Source organism: Pelophylax lessonae (assembly GCF_965119305.1).
Source record: "Pelophylax lessonae genome assembly, chromosome: 4".
NCBI lineage: Eukaryota > Metazoa > Chordata > Amphibia > Anura > Ranidae > Pelophylax > Pelophylax lessonae.
This window is the reverse complement of record NC_138771.1, coordinates 190,405,114-190,425,441: the sequence shown is the minus strand read 5'-3', so window position 1 is coordinate 190,425,441 and position 20,328 is coordinate 190,405,114. Positions and strand designations below refer to the sequence as shown.

At 44.4% G+C, this 20,328-nt stretch overlaps 1 protein-coding gene across 1 annotated transcript in view; it reads left to right on the top strand.

The window, feature by feature from the left end:
- FBXL13 (F-box and leucine rich repeat protein 13) overlaps positions 1 to 20,328 on the top strand; it is a 307,351-nt gene that overhangs the window by 257,409 nt on the left and 29,614 nt on the right. The window contains exon 17 of the mRNA XM_082255154.1: positions 1,831 to 1,957. Coding sequence (XP_082111280.1) covers positions 1,831 to 1,957 — 127 coding nt within the window. The remainder of the gene's footprint in view (positions 1 to 1,830; positions 1,958 to 20,328) is intronic.

The following is a 20,328-nucleotide window of genomic DNA, read 5'->3' as shown; positions in this document are numbered from 1 at the left end:
TGATACAAGAGATGGTCAGAGACTGCAGACATGATACAAGAGATGGTCAGAGACTGCAGACATGATACAGTAGATGGTCAGAGACTGCAGACATGATACAGGAGATGGTCAGAGACTGCAGACATGATACAAGAGATGGTCAGAGACTGCAGACATGATACAGTAGATGGTCAGAGACTGCAGACATGATACAGGAGATGGTCAGAGACTGCAGACATGATACAGTAGATGGTCAGAGACTGCAGACATGATACAGGAGATGGTCAGAGACTGCAGACATGATACAAGAGATGGTCAGAGACTGCAGACATGATACAGTAGATGGTCAGAGACTGCAGACATGATACAGGAGATGGTCAGAGACTGCAGACATGATACAGTAGATGGTCAGAGACTGCAGACATGATACAGGAGATGGTCAGAGACTGCAGACATGATACAGGAGATGGTCAGAGACTGCAGACATGATACAAGAGATGGTCAGAGACTGCAGACATGATACAGGAGATGGTCAGAGACTGCAGACATGATACAAGAGATGGTCAGAGACTGCAGACATGATACAGTAGATGGTCAGAGACTGCAGACATGATACAGGAGATGGTCAGAGACTGCAGACATGATACAGTAGATGGTCAGAGACTGCAGACATGATACAGGAGATGGTCAGAGACTGCAGACATGATACAGGAGATGGTCAGAGACTGCAGACATGATACAAGAGATGGTCAGAGACTACAGACATGATACAGTAGATGCTCAGAGACTGAGGACATGATAGAAGATAGAAGAGCACTAGGGGGGCCGGAGAGCACAGACGAAGCAGAGAGCACTGGAGGAGCTGAAGGGCACGGTGGGGGGGGGGGACTGGAGAGAATTAAGAGAGGGTTTGGAAAGCATTGTAGGGGGGTTGGAAGGTGCAGGGGGTGGATTGCACTGGGAGGGGACAGGGAGCACTTGGGGGGGCGAGCAGGGAAAATCAGGGGGGTGGAGAGCACTGGGGGGGACAGGGAGCACTTGGGGGGGCGAGCAGGGAAAATCAGGGGGGTGGAGAGCACTGGGGGGACGGGGAGCACTTAGGGGGGAGGGAGAAAGCACTGTGGGGAGTTGAAGAGCATGGGGGGGGCTAAAGAACAGGGGGGGGTCTAGTGCACTGGGGGGAGAGGGGCTAAAAGCACTGAGGGGGGATTAGGAGCACTGGAGGAGGTTAAGAACTTTGGGGGGCCAGCAAAAGAAGTTGTATAGGAGGGGGATGGGGCAGCTGCATATAGATGAATTGATCTTTCCCTATTCTTCCTGCAGGAGGGAGAGGAGGACAATCAGTTATTCAGCAAGCAGCTGCAGGAAGAATAGAGAAAGATGAATTCCTCTATATGCAGCAGCCCCATCCCCCTCCTATCCAGCACACACACCTGGGCAATGGGCACTCACCTTCTTCCCGCCGAGGCTCCGCCCCTTATTCCCACCGCGGCTCCACCCCCTTATTCCCGCCGCGGCTCCCCCCCCTTATTCCCGCCGTGGCTCCGCCCCCCACTAGCAGCACGGACTGAAGGCGCTGCCAGCCACTGCAGCTGCCTTCACACTGCGGGATCTGTCTGACTCTGAACACACCGGGCAGGACACCGGCTGACACCCCCCAGTGAGTGGCACCCGGGGCGGGCCGCACCCCCGCCCCCCCCATTGGTACGCCACTGGATTAATGCACACTTTATTGTATTTTTATCTATTCAAAAACTCATTGTACTACTGTAATTCTTGTTTTACAAATTATATATAGATTATTTTAAGTACTGGTTATATATATATATATGAATATGCTTTCTGTTGTAGGTGTCACAACTTAAACTTCCTAAGCCTTCGATACTGTGAGAATGTGACTGATTCTGGCATTGAACTCATTGGGAACATGAGTTCACTTATTTCCATTGACCTTTCAGGGACGAGTTTAACAGACCAGGTAACTATAATTGGATAATACTCCAAATGTTTTTTGAAACACAGTTATAAAGCTCTACCATATTATGTTGCACCTTATATACAGCACCTGCCTTAAAATTTGTCACTAAACCCACAACAGTAAAATCAATGTGTATATGCAGTAAAACATGCTTGTTATACTCGCTGTGGAACCTAGGAGGTTAATTCTCTGCAATGTGTAAAAAGGCTGTTTGATCATGCACCGCTCCTCCTCTTCCTCCACTGACTCCAGAACAGGTCTGGATAAGACAGAGCTACTGGATTTAGGCTACATATGCTCAGTTTGGTGTTTATTGCCAGAGAGGTTTTTATTTCTTGAGAGAGTGCATGTGATTAGCACAGGGCCAATCAGCACTGTCCAGACAGAGGGTCAGGGGTCCTTGATTGTGATAGGACATCTCAGTGCAGTATGAAAACTCCTCCTACAAGCTTTAAGCAGGAACTGACAGAAGTCACAAGACTGCTATATACTGCTATATACTGTTGATGAGAAAAAGTATTTATCAATTTACTAAAATAATTGCATTTCCATGTTTTGTGTAATGTGGGAGACCAGATATAGTGAATGCAGTGTCCTGGGTTTAGTAACACTTTAAGCTTAGATATGGCAATTTTGACATAGTTACATTGGTCCAGTGCAGTTCTAGGTGTAATCCTGGACTCTGAACTATGCTTTCAGCCCCACATCCAATCACTGTCCAAATTTTGCCACCTCAACCCACTGAACATCTGCAAAATACGCCCCTTCCTAACCAATGACACCACAAAGCTCCTAATCCACTCCATTGCCATCTCCCACCTCGACTACTGCAACTCCCTCCTTACTAGATTACCTTTACATAGGCTATCCCCCCTTCAGTCCATCATGAATGCAATACTAACAACAACTTACAAAGACATCCACAACTCTGCCCCCAGCTACATCACTTACCTTGTCTCAAAATACCAACCTAAGCGTTCTCTAGGTTACTCCCATGACCTCCTGCTCTCTAGTTCCCTCATCACCTCCTCCCATGCTCACCCCCGGGACTTTTCCCAAGCCTCTACCATCTTACAGAACTCCCTACCTGAATCTGTCTGACTATCTCCTACTCCAGGGGTGCCCAAACTATGGCCCTCCAGCTGTTCAGGAACTACATTTCCCATAAGGCATTGTAAATCTCTGACATTCACATATATAACTAGGTATGATGGGAATTGTAGTTTCTGAACAGCTGTAGGGGCAATGTTTGGACATAGCTGCCCTACTCTGTTCGCTTTTAGATGATCACTGAAAACCCTTCTCCTAGAGAAGCCTTTTCTATCCCCATCTAACAACTGTATTTTGTCCATCAGTTCATCTCCCACAGCCATTGCCTTTTGTATCACTTGACCCTCCCTCCTAGATTGTAAGCTCTAACAAGCAGTGCCCTCTGATTCCTCCTGTATTAAATTGTATTGTAACCGTACTGTCTGCCCCAGTGGCGGCTGGTGCTCAAAATGTTTAGGGGGGGGGCGCAAACAGAAAAATGTAATAGGCATTGCTTTGCGGCAAAAAACGCTGTAAAAAATTGCGTGACTTTGAGGTCACAAAAATGTTAAAGGCGCCTTCAGTAATTAAGGTATAGCTTGCCCCCTTTCAATGCACAGAGACCAGCGTGCCCCCTTTCAATGCACAGAGATCAGCGTGCCCCCTTTCAATGTACAATGTTTTTAATGAAAGTACAGCACTGCAGATTGAAGAGACAAGATTCTTTTCAATAACATTCAATTACAATATGACTTGTAGCAATTGTATATGCTATATTATTTTTTTTATTTGCTTTTTTTCCCCCCACGAAAGTGTAGTTACTCTGTACAGCGAGCAGATCAGAGGGATCGAATGGTTTTGTTTTCTTTTTAGAAGTCAGATATTACCTTTAAAATATATTCCACCAATGGGCAATACAGTTTACACTGGCAGTAATAAGACACATAATTATAGTTTTGGGAGCTACATTGTAATTTAGGGCACTGCTGCTTCCATGAAGGGGATACTTGTTGAACAGACAGTACAGAAATGGAAACAACATCAGATTAAATATGGTATGTGTAAAAAAAAAATGCACAATTTGCTGTTTTTCCTAGGTTCTATATTTCCTTCTACAGGCTCTGGTTTTCATTTAATTAAGTCAGTCAGTTTTCTTCTTCAAAGGTTGTCATTAAATATATCTGCTTTAACCAAAAGCCAAAGAAGAATGTTTCCATTCCAGTTATGCATAAAATACATGATACATGGAGCCTTGTGGGTCCAGGTCGTTTGAGCTTACAGTTTAATACACTGTACTTGAGGGGAGAGTGAGTGGAGCTGTTGGAAACAGCTTACAAAGTGAAATATTAACATGAGAACTGAACAGATTTCCTTCTGAAGCAGAAAACGTTTATCAACTCAAAAAAATCACTGTTAGCCCGAGCTATGGTATACCCCTTCGTGAAAACTGTGAACAATCAAGAAACTATTGTATAAATTATTAAATGCAAATGGGCTGTAGCTGCTACTAGGTATTAGCCCAAAATATATATAATAGAAATTCACAGTACTACCCCTAATATCTTCTCATCCTTGTATTAATCATAAACATTGTAAAACACACAATAAAAATTTAAATTAAAAATATATATTCTGTGACCCAATAATGCAGTCTCTGCAAAAAAGTGATGGTGCTTACATAAAGCCTGTCCCACTACACAGTCAATAAAATAAAGTGCTGGTGCTTATATCCTGTGGAATCTTTAAATCATCCATGCTGGTGTACTATTCATGCAACAATCTCAGTGTTGTGCCCCCCTCCGATGTTTCCGCACTCACCAAAACTTGTGGACTCTTATGCTAAAGCATAATGAGTCATATGCATTTCATTGGCACACATACTGTAGGTCCTTTGGATACAAACGCCTCTGTTCTCCTATTATCACTCCGATGTATGAGTTGGTCTCGGCATCTAATATATCTCTCACCATGTACAGGATAAAACAAAGAATATCCCCATAGGGTATTTACATTTTTATTAGAATTAGCGCAAAATAGGTTTACACTCCCTTTTAAAAACTGGGTTTGGCGTTTTCTTGCTGGTTTGAACAGTTTTTTAAAAGTGAGTGTCAACCTACTTTGTGTTAATTTAAAAAAGTAGAATTATGTTATGGGTATTGTGAGGGATTAGCTCGGTGGTAGGCGTGGATGACCCCTTTGGGGGTGCGTTTTCACAGAGAGATAGCCGAGCAGAGGTTGAAAACAAGACTGATTTATTCATGCAATTTACTTCACACAATTGCAAGCGTCAAAACAGCCAAAATAAAATAAAAGACAAAATAAATCCTTGCCTCTGTGGGCGGCTACCTTCTCACGCTGGAACCTACCTAAGAAGTCTTTCCAACCTACTGTTGGGCCGACACTGCTGATCCTACAGCAGACACTCAAATGTCCATTTGTTTGCTTTTCACACAGCACAAACATTGTCCATTGAACATGTCCCTTTGTTTCTTTCACATCAACACATGTTCATTTATAACAGGATCCTTTACTCTTCAGATTCTTCACATTGAACACAGTTCATTTAACAGGTCCCTTTACTCTTCACACTCTTCACATGGAACACTTTGTCTTCTCACCTTTGAGACGTCTTCACTCGTGGTTACCCTCCTTAGCTTCACATCGCTTTAGGGGGTCTTCTCCCATGCTCACCAGCTTGTCGGGAGGCACACATCCGACTGTCCCCCTCTCCCAGCCCACACGGCGACAGGCGGCAGCAGTCCTTCTCCCATGCCCACACGGCGTCGGGAGGTACACGTATGTCTGTCCTCCTCTCCCAGCCTACACGGCGACAGGAGGCAGCACTCAATAGATTTTCTCTGGACAAATTATAGAGGCCTTGATCTCCTCATTCTGAACAGCTGAATGGTTTTCAACTTCCTGCTGGCTCTTTTTGCAGCCAACACCCTATAGTATCAGTGAACTTTTCAAAGCAGGTGGGAATGTGTCTCCTCTCAGTGACTACATTCCCAGATTTACCTGACTTCCTGTCACATACCCCCCCCTCTTGTTTCAACCCTAGGGTTGGGACACATATTTCCAGGCACGCATGTGTCAGGCACTGCTGACTCACTGATAAGCCTCCTATTATCCTCAAGCTTCCGGATGAAACTGTTTCTGTCATCTTCACTGACAGATTTCTCATAAATGCCACACAGTTTGTCTCTCATCTCATATACACATTCTTCAACTGCATTTTTGGCATAATTTTGCTCCTTCTCGTTTCTGTCATCTTCATTGACAGCTTTCTCATAAATGTCAGACAGCTTGTCCCTCATAACCGTCTGTCCAATCCACCATGGAGGACCGTGATCCATAGGCAACTCAATTGGGCTAGTCTTAAGGTCTTCAACATTCTTAAGACGCCTCTCTCTGCAATCCATAAATGTTTTCCACAAAACTTTGAGAACCTTTGCTTCACTAAGCTTTGTTCCAAGTAGGGACTCTTGACATCCCTCTGTGACTTGAGTTGCCTCTCCATACAGCTGTACACAATCATTGACTTTTTGTTGTAAAAGGGAATGATCTTCCTTCTTGAGCTTTGCTTGCTCTAAGATGCTGTGCAGAGGATTTTCCAATTGAGACAACAGGCTGTCACACATTTCTTCAAAGTGACCCCTGTTCCTTTTCCCAGAGATATCAATATCATTCAAACATTTCATATTCATAGGCAGATCTGAAGCATTTGCACTCATCAACTTCTTAAACTTTTCGCCCTCCTGAGCGAGTCGCAGTAAAGGCCTACTATTTGATTTGATATTCAGTTTATATTTCTTGCCAAACTCTTCACAGAAGTAGCCAACCAGAACATCATCAACTTTCCTTCCACCAACATAGGGGTTAAAGGCAACAACACAGTTGAACCCAGCGATCTGGGTGGTATCCATTATAGACCTCCTCTCTGCATCAGTGAAGAAGCATGGAACTGCAACACATTCTTTTACAGGTTTCTTCAATGCACTTTCTGCTGAACTATTTGACCGCTCAAGGTCACCTAGTTCTTTTTCTCTATCTGAATTCCACATGGAATGCATCTCAAGATCACGATCAAACTTCTGCCACCCGTCTTTCACCAGTTCCATTTTGGAAACACTCCCTGAAAGGCACTTATTCATTTGCTTCACGTTTTCACCAACAGCCTTAGTTTTCCCCACTAGGTTTTCAGCCTGAACTGAGAAATCATCACATTTCTTACACAACTCTTTTGTTTGCTGAAGCTCTAATGATACATTTTCCAATGCTTGAAGTTTTTGAAGGAACGGTTTATTCCAAAGGGGTGATTCAAGCCACGTGTCATCACATTTCTGAGGCTCACTCAGGACAGACCCCAAAACACTGATCCTTTTAAAAACTGCATCAGGCACACTATCCCCTCTTTGGGACAGATCCTCTGTTGCCTGGAATTCCTCTTCCAGTTCCTGCAACGGAATATTCATCTCTTCTACTTGCTGTTCTAAGGCTCGCTTAGACTTTTCTAGCTCCTGAACGCTTTTCACAACATCATCCTTGGAGCTGACCAATTCTTCCATTTCTGTACGCAGCTGTTTGTTAACACTTTCTAGTTCAGCCTTACACTCTAGAGCTTCCTCCAAAGAGCGAGCCAAGAACAGGGCTTTGCTCTCGTTATCACGCACCTCCGTTTCTGCACGTGCGCGTTCTTCTGCATATTTTGCAGACACAGTCTTCTCTTCACCAAGCATCTGATCAAACTTCTTTTTCACATCTTCAACACACTGTAATGAACCAACGCTTTCTTCCATGCGTTTTTTCATATCCGCTATCTGAGCTTGCAATTTTGCGACTTGCTCTGATAGGTTTTTCTTTGCTTCCGCCTCCTCTTTTAATTGTTCCAGGAAGCCATTTTTCTCATCTTCCATTTGTTTGAGCTTTGTGCTAAAACTCAGCCTTTGACACCTCTCTTCCTGTAAGAGTTCCTGCGTGTCTTGCAGCTGCGATTCCAAGATAGAAAAATCTTCCGCAATTTCTCTAGATTTTCTGTCTGCTTGAGAAAGCTGATTTGTAACATTGTCCAACTCAACCTGCAGTCGGTTTGCCTTCTCTGACAGCTTAGCACACAATCGGTCACCTTCTGACACCTTGACTTGCGATTCCAGAAGCTGTGCCTCTACTTTTTCCCTCTTATGTTCACAATCTCCTTTTCCCTGCATAAGAGCCTTCACCTCATTGGCTAGTTTCTGGGAATGAGACTGTAATTCTGCCACACAGGCTTCTTTCTCCTTTAACTGCTGCTGGAAACGTTGGGCTTCACCTTTCCAACTTTCACAGTCTGCACGTAATTCATCTACCACATTGCTCAAAGTGGTGAGCTCATACACAGTACTCAGTAATTTAGCCTCTCTTTCACTTTTCTCGTTGTCGCTGAGAGACAATGTCGCTTTCAGAGCAACATTCTGTTCCTGCGACTCCTGCAGGTCTATTTTTGTAACTTCCAAACACTGTAGACTTTTTTCCAGCTGATTACGCAACTCCAACATATCAGCCATACTTTGCTTCTGCAAAGTCTGAATTTCACTTTCCTTTTCCATGAGGATGGTATCTTTCTCCATTATAGTCTCTCGACATTTTTGCAACTCGACCAAAAGAAGAGCAGTGGATTCTTCCCACTGTAACACATGAGACTTGAGTAGTTCATTCATTTCCTGCAAGTTTCTATGCTCCATTTTAAGCAATTCCAAGGCTTGTTCCTTTTCTTCCATTTTCCATTGCAAGGCATCCAACTCAGCCCTGCACACATACTCGGTTTCTTCCAAACCGATGGCCTCCATTGGCTGCTGGCGTCTCTGTTTCCAGCCTGCCATGCTCTCTTGGTGAGCCTTTTGCTGAGCTGCAAAGCTCCGCTGAAAATCCGCATTTGCCTGCTGTTGAGCTGCATTTGATATAATCAGATGTTTCAACATCTCCTCCATTTTGAGTTTACTTTTCATCTGAGCACACTGCGTCTCCATAGCAGTTTCATCAGTGTTGCTAGGGACAACAACCTTCCTCTTTAGTAGACTCTCTTTAGGCATGGATGGGGCTGGTTCAGACGGCAACATCCCCTCCATCCATAGAATCCGGTCTCTCATTTCATCTATCTTTGCATTTTTCAGGCGTTTGGACCGCCCCATCTTCAATAACTCCACAAACAAATTTTTCACAGTCCAGCAAACAATTTTCAGACCACTGTCTCTTCAACACATGTAGTTTTTCTCTCTCTTGCAAGATCTCTTTTCCTGCGCACACAGTTTGTGCAGTCACTTGCACCAGACACAACAAAGTTCATCAAAAAATTTTGAGACCGCTGTCTCTTTAAAACACTTTTTTTTTTTTTTTTTCTGTCAGGATCTTCTCTCCTGCACACATAGATTGTGCAATCTCATGCACCAGATAAAGTTCATCAAACATTTGCACTTCCTTGCAGGGATCTCTGCTTATGCCCACTGCATACCTCCACCATATGTGAGGGATTAGCTCGGTGGTAGGCGTGGATGACCCCTTTGGGGGTGCGTTTTCACAGAGAGATAGCCGAGCAGAGGTTGAAAACAAGACTGATTTATTCATGCAATTTACTTCACACAATTGCAAGCGTCAAAACAGCCAAAATAAAATAAAAGACAAAATAAATCCTTGCCTCTGTGGGCGGCTACCTTCTCACGCTGGAACCTACCTAAGAAGTCTTTCCAACCTACTGTTGGGCCGACACTGCTGATCCTACAGCAGACACTCAAATGTCCATTTGTTTGCTTTTCACACAGCACAAACATTGTCCATTGAACATGTCCCTTTGTTTCTTTCACATCAACACATGTTCATTTATAACAGGATCCTTTACTCTTCAGATTCTTCACATTGAACACAGTTCATTTAACAGGTCCCTTTACTCTTCACACTCTTCACATGGAACACTTTGTCTTCTCACCTTTGAGACGTCTTCACTCGTGGTTACCCTCCTTAGCTTCACATCGCTTTAGGGGGTCTTCTCCCATGCTCACCAGCTTGTCGGGAGGCACACATCCGACTGTCCCCCTCTCCCAGCCCACACGGCGACAGGCGGCAGCAGTCCTTCTCCCATGCCCACACGGCGTCGGGAGGTACACGTATGTCTGTCCTCCTCTCCCAGCCTACACGGCGACAGGAGGCAGCACTCAATAGATTTTCTCTGGACAAATTATAGAGGCCTTGATCTCCTCATTCTGAACAGCTGAATGGTTTTCAACTTCCTGCTGGCTCTTTTTGCAGCCAACACCCTATAGTATCAGTGAACTTTTCAAAGCAGGTGGGAATGTGTCTCCTCTCAGTGACTACATTCCCAGATTTACCTGACTTCCTGTCACAGTATTTTCTATCCTGTACATGGTGAGAGATATACAGTGGGTAAAGAAAATAATCTATCCCTTTAAAATAACTACATTTTGTTGTTTTGCAGTCTGAATTTAAGACAGACACGGTTTTTGTTTTATCCAGTTGTATTTACTAGTGCAATTTATAACATCCAAGTGAAAGATGTACAATGCATCCGGAAATTGTTCACAGCGCTTCACTTTTCCACATTTTGTTATGTTACAGCGTTATTCCAAAATTGATTACATTCATAATTTTCCTCAAAATTCTACAAACAATACCCCATAATGACAACGTGAAAGAAGTTTGTTTGAAATCTTTGCTAATTTATTAAAAATAAAAAAACATAAAAAAAAAAAAAACATGTACATAGGTATTCACAGCCTTTGCTCAATACTTTGTTGAAGCACCTTTGACACCAATTACAGCCTCAAGTCTTTTTGAGTATTTTTGGAATATTTGAGTATTATTCTTTGCAGGAACTCTCAAGCTGCATCAGGCTGGATGGGGAGCATCAGTGCACAGCCATTTTCAGATCTCTCAAGAGATGTTCAATCAGGGTCAAGTCTGGGCTCTGGCTGGGCAACTTAAGGACATTTATATAGTTGTCCCATAGCCACTTGTTTGTTATCTTGGCTGTGTGCTTAGGGTCGTTGTCCTGTTGGAAGATGAACCTTCGCCCCAATCTGAGGTCCAGAGCTCTCTGGAGCAGGTTTTCATCAAGGATGTCTCTGTATATTGCAGCATTCATCTTTCACTCAATCCTGACTAGTCTCCCAGTTCATGCCACTGAGAAACATCCCCACAGCATGATGCTGCCACCACCATGTTTTACTGTAGGTATGGTATGGGCCAGGTGATGAGCAGTGCCTGGCTTCCTCCAGACATGATGCTTACCATTCAGGCGAAAGAGTTCAATCTTTGTTTCATCAAACCAGAGAATTTTGTTTCTCATGGTCTGAGAGTCCTGCAGGTGCCTTTTGGTAAACTCCTGGTGCGCTGTCATGTGCCTTTTACTGAGGAGTGGCTTCCGTCTGCCCACACTACCATACAGGCCTGATTGGTGGAATGCTGCAGGGATGGTTGTTTTTCTGGAAGGTTCTCCTCTCTCCACAGAGAAATGCTGGAGCTCTGTCAGAGTGACCATCAGGTTCTTAGTCACCTCCCTGACTTATGCCCTTCTCCCCCAATCCCTCAGTTTGGCCAGGCGGCCCGCTCTAGGAAGAGTCCTGGTGGTTACAAACTTCTTTAACCACTTGCCGACTGCGCACAGTATATTTACTGCGGCAGTCGGCCCCGGCCAGGCAGAGTGACGTAGGTCTACGTCGCTACTTCCTGCCGGTCCTGTGCGCGCTCCCGCGCGTGCCCGCCGACACCGATGGCTCGATTGGGTTCAGAACCGATCAGTCATCAGGTCCAGGCCAATCATTTTTGGTCTGGACCTGTTGATCGGTCCTGCCCAATCAGATCTCCCTCTAAGCCTGTGAAATGTAAACACAGGCTTAGAGGAGATGTGCCCTCCCCCCACAACGGTCTTTTTGGATCCAGCGTGAGAGGAGAGCACATCTTACTGTGAGTACTGCACCAAGCACACCCACACACAGTTAGATAGGCACATTTCACCCCCGATCGCCCCCCCGATTAACCCCTACAGCACCTGACACAACACACACTATATACAGCATATAGCATATACCTATATACCTGTATAAGTGTGATTTGTGAACAGGTGTAACACTTGCGACCCCCCCTTTTCCACTTGAATTACCCCCCACCCCCCCCTAATAAAGATTTGAGCCCCTGATCTCCCCTGACCCCCCCCTGATCACCGCTAGTTAACCCCTACACCCTCTGTCACATCAGCACTAATACAAACGCAATATACGGTGTTATTGTATTTTTGTATTAGTGTGATTGTGATCAGAATTAGCGCAGGCGACTAAGTTTCTGTCCCAAGAAGGTTTAGGGTCCCCGCCACCCGCCCAATAAAGATTTAAGCCCCTGACCCCCCCCTGATCACCCCTACACCCCCTGCCATAACACACACCGTATACAGTATATAGCATTTTGCTATATACCCGTATAAGTGTGATTTGTGGTCAGGTCTAGCGCTTGCGACCCCCCTTTTTCCACTTGAATTACCCACCACCCCCCCCTAATAAAGATTTAAGCCCCTGATCCCCCCTGATCCCCTCCTGATCACCGCTAGTTAACCCCTACACCCTCTGTCACATCAGCACTAATACAAACGTAATATACAGTGTTTTTGTATTTTTGTATTAGTGTGATTGTGATCAGAATTAGCGCAGGCGACTAAGTTTGTGTCCCAAGGAGGTTTAGGGTCCCCGCCACCCGCCCAATAAAGATTTAATCCCCTGATCCCCCCCTGATCACCCCTACACCCCCTGCCATAACACACACTGTATACAGTATATAGCATTTTCTATATACCTGTATAAGTGTGACTTGTGACCAGGTTTAGCGCTTGCCACCGTTCCTTTTATCCTTAGGATACCCGCCAGCCCCTTCCAATAAAGATTTAAACCCCTGATCCCCCCCTGATCACATCCCGTTAACCCCTACACCCTCTGTCACATTAGCACTAATACACACATAATATACTGTTTTTACTGTATTTTGTATTGGTGTCATTGTGACTTGAGGTTGCGCTAGCTAGCTAGTTTCTTTCCCAAAGGAGGTTTAGGGTCCCCGCCACCCCCCCCAGATCCCCAGCGCATAGTTTAGAAGTAACCCCTTGATTGCCACACACGCACGCACGCACGCACCTACACTTCCCTTTCTAGTATAGTGTTTGAACAGATCAATATCTGATCTGATCAGAACTATACTAGCGCCCCCATAGTTTAGGGTTCCCAAAACGCGGTGTTTGCACGATCAGTACTGATTCCGGCCAGCACCTGCGTTTAACCCTTTCACCCAGGCAAGTGTAGTAATCAATAGATTACTGTCACTTGCAAAAAAACACAAGACACAAAACCGCTGTGTTAGCAGAGTCAGGCCTGATCCCTGCTAGCATTAGCAGTTTTTTTTGTAGCGCTTGAAATAATCTTCGACAACCAGGTGCTTTTATTACCTGTGAGTCGCATCACTGTACGAGTAAATTTAGTTGCCAAAATGACCAAACGTTCGTACAGGGATGAAGAGCTTCTCAGTTATATGCTGACCGAGTCATCTGATAGCGAAGGGGAAGCTACAATGACCGAATTAGTGTCAGTATATGAACCTGATGACGGCAGCGGCTCCCTGACAGATAGCTCCGACGACAGATGGGTCCCTGTTAGACCCAGGCGTACCCGACCCCATTCTGAAGTTGTTGAGATGCAGGAATCGCAGGGTGCTCGTATGGAGCAGAGTGTGGGTACTAGTGCCGCTCATTTTTCTGGCGACCTGGCAAGCGCCAGCGGCCTAGTACAACCTGGACCTAGTACAACCAGCACTGCAGTAAGACCTGGTGACGTGGCGAGTCCCCTAAGTGCAGTTGAAGCTGGTGCGGTGGCTAGCACAAGTAGTGGCCCGCAGCCACCGCGTATTCGTAGACAGGCCCGTAGAGCCCATAGTGCCCTCCCTGATGCGCTGGCATATCCTAATTGGCAACCCACCGATACTACAGCGCCAGTACTTCCCCCATTCACCGCCCAACCTGGAATCCACGTGGAGACAGCTGGTTTTACGCCCCTAAACTTTTATGAGCTGTTCTTCACGGAAGATCTTTACAGATCGATTGTGGATCAATCAAATTTGTATGCACAACAGTTCATCGCCGCCAACCCAAATTCACACCTTGCCAGACAATTCGGCTGGAAACCTATAACGGTTTCCGAATTTAAGATCTTTCTGGGCCTTTCCCTCCACATGGGCATAACTAAACAGAGTGAATTGCGGCTATATTGGTCCACTAGCCCAGTTCACCATATGCGCATGTACTCTGCCTCCATGTCCAGGGGGAGATACGAGCAAATTCTGCGATTCATGCATTTCAGCGACAATGAAATCTGTCGTCCTCGGGGAGACCCTGAATACGATCGGCTCCACAAAATTCGGCCCCTCATAGACCACTTCAATCAGCGGTTTGCAGCCTTGTTTACCCCCGAACAAGTTGTCTGCGTTGACGAGTCCCTGATTAAATTTACTGGCCGCCTTGCTATGAAACAGTACCTCCCCAGCAAGCGTGCCAAGTACGGGGTCAAACTGTATAAATTGTGTGACAGGGCCACAGGCTATACAGTTAGTTTCCGGGTCTATGAGGGAAAAGATAGCTGTGTGGAGCCCCCCAACTGCCCAGACTACATAGGGAGCAGCGGTAAGATCGTTTGGGACTTGGTGTCACCCTTATCCGGAAAGGGGTACCATTTGTACGTGGACAACTTTTATACAAGCGTGCCACTATTTAGTCACCTTCTCGATTTACAAATTGGCGCATGTGGCACCGTGCGACCTAATCGCCGGGGCTTCCCCCAACGGCTTGTAAATTCCCGTCTTAGTCGGGGGGCGAGAGCCTGCTTGAAAACGGACAAATTGCTTGCGGTGAAGTGGAAGGATACACGGGATGTTTATGTTCTGTCCTCCCTTCACGCAGACACGACGATCCAAATCACTACGGCAACTGGCGTTGTGGAGAAACCCCTCTGTGTCCACGAATATAACCTTAACATGGGAGGGGTGGACCTTAACGACCAGCTTTTGGCGCCGTATTTAGTTGCCCGTAAAGCCAGACGCTGGTACAAAAAAGTGTCTGTTTACCTTTACCAATTGGCTATGCTGAACGCCTTTGTCCTATACAGGGCGTCAGGACGAACTGGATCTTTCCGGGAATTCCAGGAAGAGATCATCCTTGCCTACCTGTACCCAGGAGGCATGCCTGCCCAACTTCCCCTTCCAGATGCAGTGAGCCGGCTGCATGAGAGGCATTTTCCTTATGTCCTCCCGAGTACCCCTACCCAAAGATACCCCCAAAAAAGATGTCGTGTCTGTAGCAGGCGCGGATTTAGGCGTGACACCCGTTATTATTGTCCCAAATGTCCTGACCAACCTGGTCTCTGCATCGGGGAATGTTTCGAGCGCTACCATACACTAGTGGAGTATTAGCGTAGGGTACAGCACGACACAGTGTAGGGCACATAAACACAGGGTCTCGAAAGATGTTGGATGTCCATCGACATTTTGAGAGACCCAAGCTGGAAGAGAAGATCGCAGAAGATCGCAGTCCCAAATCAAGAAACAGTTAGAAAAATAAAAGGATCCAAAAACTGTTGTGTCAGTAATTTTATATGTCCTTCTCCTTCCTACTGTACTTTTTTCAATGTCCTTAGTTTGTTTTTTCATTCTTTTGTGACCTGTTTCTCTTGCAGGTCCCTCGTCGGCTACCACGCATTGATTTTATATATTCTGACACAAACAGCGTTTGCGCTCAGCATATATGGATACCTTTGCTGATAGCAGCTGTGGTGATTTTCTGATTTCAGCACTGCAGTTAAAATCCTATTTTGGTATACGTGGATAGCGCCGTGTATACCCATCATTAAATTCAGTGGGTGGTTGTTTGGGCGGTTAATGATGAGAATCCAAAAACTTTTGTTGTGTCAGTCATTTTATATGTCCTACTCTTCCTACTGTACTTTTTTTTAATGTCCTTTGTTTTTTCATTCTTTTGTGACCTGTTTCTCTTGCAGGTCCCTCGTCGGCTACCACGCATTGATTTTATATATTCTGACACAAACAGTGTTTGCGCTCAGCATATATGGATACCTTTGCTGATAGCAGCTGTGGTGATTTTCTGATTTCAGCACTGCAGTTAAAATCCTATTTTGGTATACGTGGATAGCGCCGTGTATACCCATCATTAAATTCAGTGGGTGGTTGTTTGGGCGGTTAATGATGAGAATCCAAAAACTTTTGTTGTGTCAGTCATTTTATATGTCCTACTCTTCCTACTGTACTTTTTTTTAATGTCCTTTGTTTTTTCATTCTTTTGTGACCTGTTTCTCTAGCAGGTACTCGTCGGCTACCACGCATTGATTTTATATATTCTGACACAAACAGTGTTTGCGCTCAGCATATATGGATACCTTTGCTGATAGCAGCTGTGGTGATTTTCTGATTTCAGCACTGCAGTTAAAATCCTATTTTGGTATACGTGGATAGTGTCGTGTATACCCATCATTAAATTCAGTGGGTGGTTGTTTGGGCGGTTAATGATGAGTAATACTACGCATTATTCCTGTGCTGATTTCTGATAGGTTCTCTTTTTTTCCGTTCAGCCCACAGGCTGCATGAAAAAAAAAAAAACCTATATGCCAAACAAGGACCAGCAATGTACTGGTACGTTGCTGGACTTTGAGTGGTTATACCAGGATGATGCCTGCAGATTTAGGCATCATCTTGGTATCGTTTTTTACAGCCAGCGGTCGGCTTACATGTAAAAGCAATCCTAGCAGGTAATTGGCCGCTAGACTGCTTTTACATGCAGTGGGAGGGGCCTCCCCCCCCCCACCGCCGCCTTCCGCAGCCTTCCGTGGTTTTTCTCGGGCTCTCCTGTCCCACCGGTTAACCCGAGAGTGCAGTCGGTGGTTCAATTGTCTAACCATAGAGCTAATTGGAGATGAGAATGGCTCCAATCATCTCTATGGCCTAAGATGCCGGAGGCTACGAGCATTTCATGACTTCTGTTTCGCCAGAAATAAGCAGGGCCATTGGGAAATTGGGAAAGTATTTTATCACACCAATTTTGGTGTGGTCAGATGCGTTAAGGTCAGAGGAGAGATCTAGAGTCTAAAAGACCCCAATTTTTTTAAAAAAGAGTACCTGTCACCACAGATTGCTATCATGGGGGATATTTAAATTCACTGTGATAACAATAAAAATGATTTAAAAAAAAAAAATGAAAGGAAAGGTGTCAAAATAACATAAAAAAGCAAAAGAAAAAAGAAAAAAAAAAAAAAAAAATTGAGCCCCCCCCCTTTCCCCCGGTGCTTGCGCGCAATGGCGCACACAAGCGGTGGTCTAGTGTCATATGTAAACCGCAATTGCAGCATGCATGTGAGGTATCGCCGCGATCGCCAGATCGAGTGCAGTAATTCTTGCAGTAGACCTCCTCTGTAAGTCTAACGTGGTAACCTGTAGAGACTTTTAAAGGTTTTTAAAAATGTACGTATGTTTTTGCCGCTGCGCAGGCATGCGCAATTTTTAAAGCATGTCATGTTAGGTGTCTATGAACTCGGCATAAGATCATCTTTTAAATTTTACCAAAAAAATTGGAATTATATAGTGTATTTGTGCAATAAATTAAAAAAAAATGTATTTTTTTCACAAAAATTGCGTTTGGAAAATCTGTGCGCAAATACCGTGTGACAAAAAAATTTGCAACATCCACCATTTTATTCTATAGGGCCTCTGCTTTAAAAAAATATATAATGTTTGGGGGTTCAAAGTAATTTTCTAGTAAAAAAAAAATATTTTTTCATGTAAACAAAAAGGCACAGAAAAGGCTTGATTTTCAAGTGGTTAGAAGAGTGGGTGATGTGTGGCTAAGATTGAGCATAAAATGCCGGGACAGTTCAAACACCCCCCAAATGACCCCTTTTTGAAAAGTAGACACCCAAAGCTTTTTTCTGAGAGGCATGGTGAGTCCATGGAGTATTTTATATTTTGCCACAAGTTTCGGGAAAATTATTATTATTTTTTTTGTTGTTGTTTTTTTACAGAAAGTTGTCACTAAATGATATATTGCTCATGCATGCCATGGGAATATGTGAAATGACACCCCAAAATACATTCTTTTGCTTCTCCTGAGTACAGGGATACCCCATGTGTGAGACTTTTTGGGAGCCTAGCTGTGTACGCGACCCCGACAACCAGTCCACATCTTCAGGTTTTCTAATGGCGTAAATTGCTGATTTTACCCCTGACTACCTGTCAGAGTTTCAGAGGCCCTGAAATTTCAAGATAGCACAAAACCCCCCCAAATGACCCCATTTTGCAAAGTAGACACTCCAAGCTACTGGCTGAGAAGCATGGTGAGTCCATGGAATAGTTTATATTTTGCCACAAGTTTCGGGAAAAAAAATTTTTTTTATTTTTTTTTACACAAAGTTGTCAGTAAATGATATATTGCTCACACATGCCATGGGTTTATGTGAAATGACACCCCAAAATACATTCTGCTGCTTCTCCTGAGTACAATGATACCCCATGTGTGAGACTTTTTGCCAGTCTAGCCGCGTACAGGACCCGGAAAACCAATGCGCACCTTTTGGCTTTCCAAGGGCGTAAATTGTTGATCTCACTCCTTACTACCTATCACACTTTTGAAGTCCATAAAAAGCCAAGATGGCACAAAACCCCCCCAAATTACCCCATTTTGCAAAGTAGACACTCCAATCTATTTGCTGAGAGGCATGGTGAGTATTTTGCAGCTCTAATTTTTTTTGGAAAATGAAGAAAAAACAGAAAAATGCATTTTTTTTCCTCTTTTTTCAATTTCCAAAGCTTTGTGACAAAAAGTGAGATCTGCAAAATACTCAACATGCCTCTCTGCAAATAGCTCAGGTTGTCTACTTTCCGAAAAGGGGTCATTTGGGGGGGGGGTTGTGCTGTCTTGGCATTTCATGGCCTCCAAAACTGTGATAGGTAGTCAGGAGTGAAATCAACAATTTACGCCCTTGGAAAGCCTGAAAGTGGAGGTTGGTTTTCGGGGTCCTGTACTCGGCTAGACGGCAAAAAAGTCTCACACATGGGGTATCCCTGTACTCAGGAGAAGCAGCAGAATGTATTTTGGGGTGTCATTTCACATATACCCATGGCATGTGTGAGCAATATATCATTTACTGACAACTTTGTGTAAAAAAAACAAAAAAAAAATAATAATAATATATTTCCCGGAACTTGTGGCAAAATATAAAATATTCCATGGACTCACCATGCCTCTCAGCAAATAGCTTGGGGTGTCTACTTTCCAAAATGGGGTCATTTGGGGGGGTTTTGTGCTATCTTGGAATTTTAGGGCCTCCGAAACTGTGATAGGTAGTCAGGAGTGAAATCAACAATTTACGCCCTTGGAAAGCCTGAAAGTGGAGGTTGGTTTTCGGGGTCCTGTACTCGGCTAGACTGCAAAAAAGTCTCACACATGGGGTATCCCTGTACTCAGGAGAAGCAGCAGAATGTATTTTGGGGTGTCAGTTCACATATACCCATGGCATGTGTGAGCAATATATCATTTACTGACAACTTTGTGTAAAAAAAAAAAATATATATATATATATATATATTTCCCGGAACTTGTGGCAAAATATAAAATATTCCATGGACTCACCATGCCTCTCAGCAAATAGCTTGGGGTGTCTACTTTCCAAAATGGGGTCATTTGGGGGGGTTTTGTGCTATCTTGGAATTTTAGGGCCTCCGAAACTGTGATAGGTAGTCAGGAGTGAAATCAACAATTTACGCCCTTGGAAAGCCTGAAAGTGGAGGTTGGTTTTCGGGGTCCTGTACTCGGCTAGACTGCAAAAAAGTCTCACACATGGGGTATCCCTGTACTCAGGAGAAGCAGCAGAATGTATTTTGGGGTGTCAGTTCACATATACCCATGGCATGTGTGAGCAATATATCATTTACTGACAACTTTGTGTAAAAAAAAAAAAAATATATATATATATATATATTTCCCGGAACTTGTGGCAAAATATAAAATATTCCATGGACTCACCATGCCTCTCAGCAAATAGCTTGGGGTGTCTACTTTCCAAAATGGGGTCATTTGGGGGGGTTTTGTGCTATCTTGGAATTTTAGGGCCTGCGAAACTGTGACAGGTAGTGCAGAGATGACATGAACAATTTACGCCATTAGAAAACCTGAGAGTGTTGATTGGCTTTTGCGGTCCTGTACACAGCTAGGCTCCCAAAAAGTCTCACACATGGGGTATCCCCATACTCAGGAGAAGCAGCAG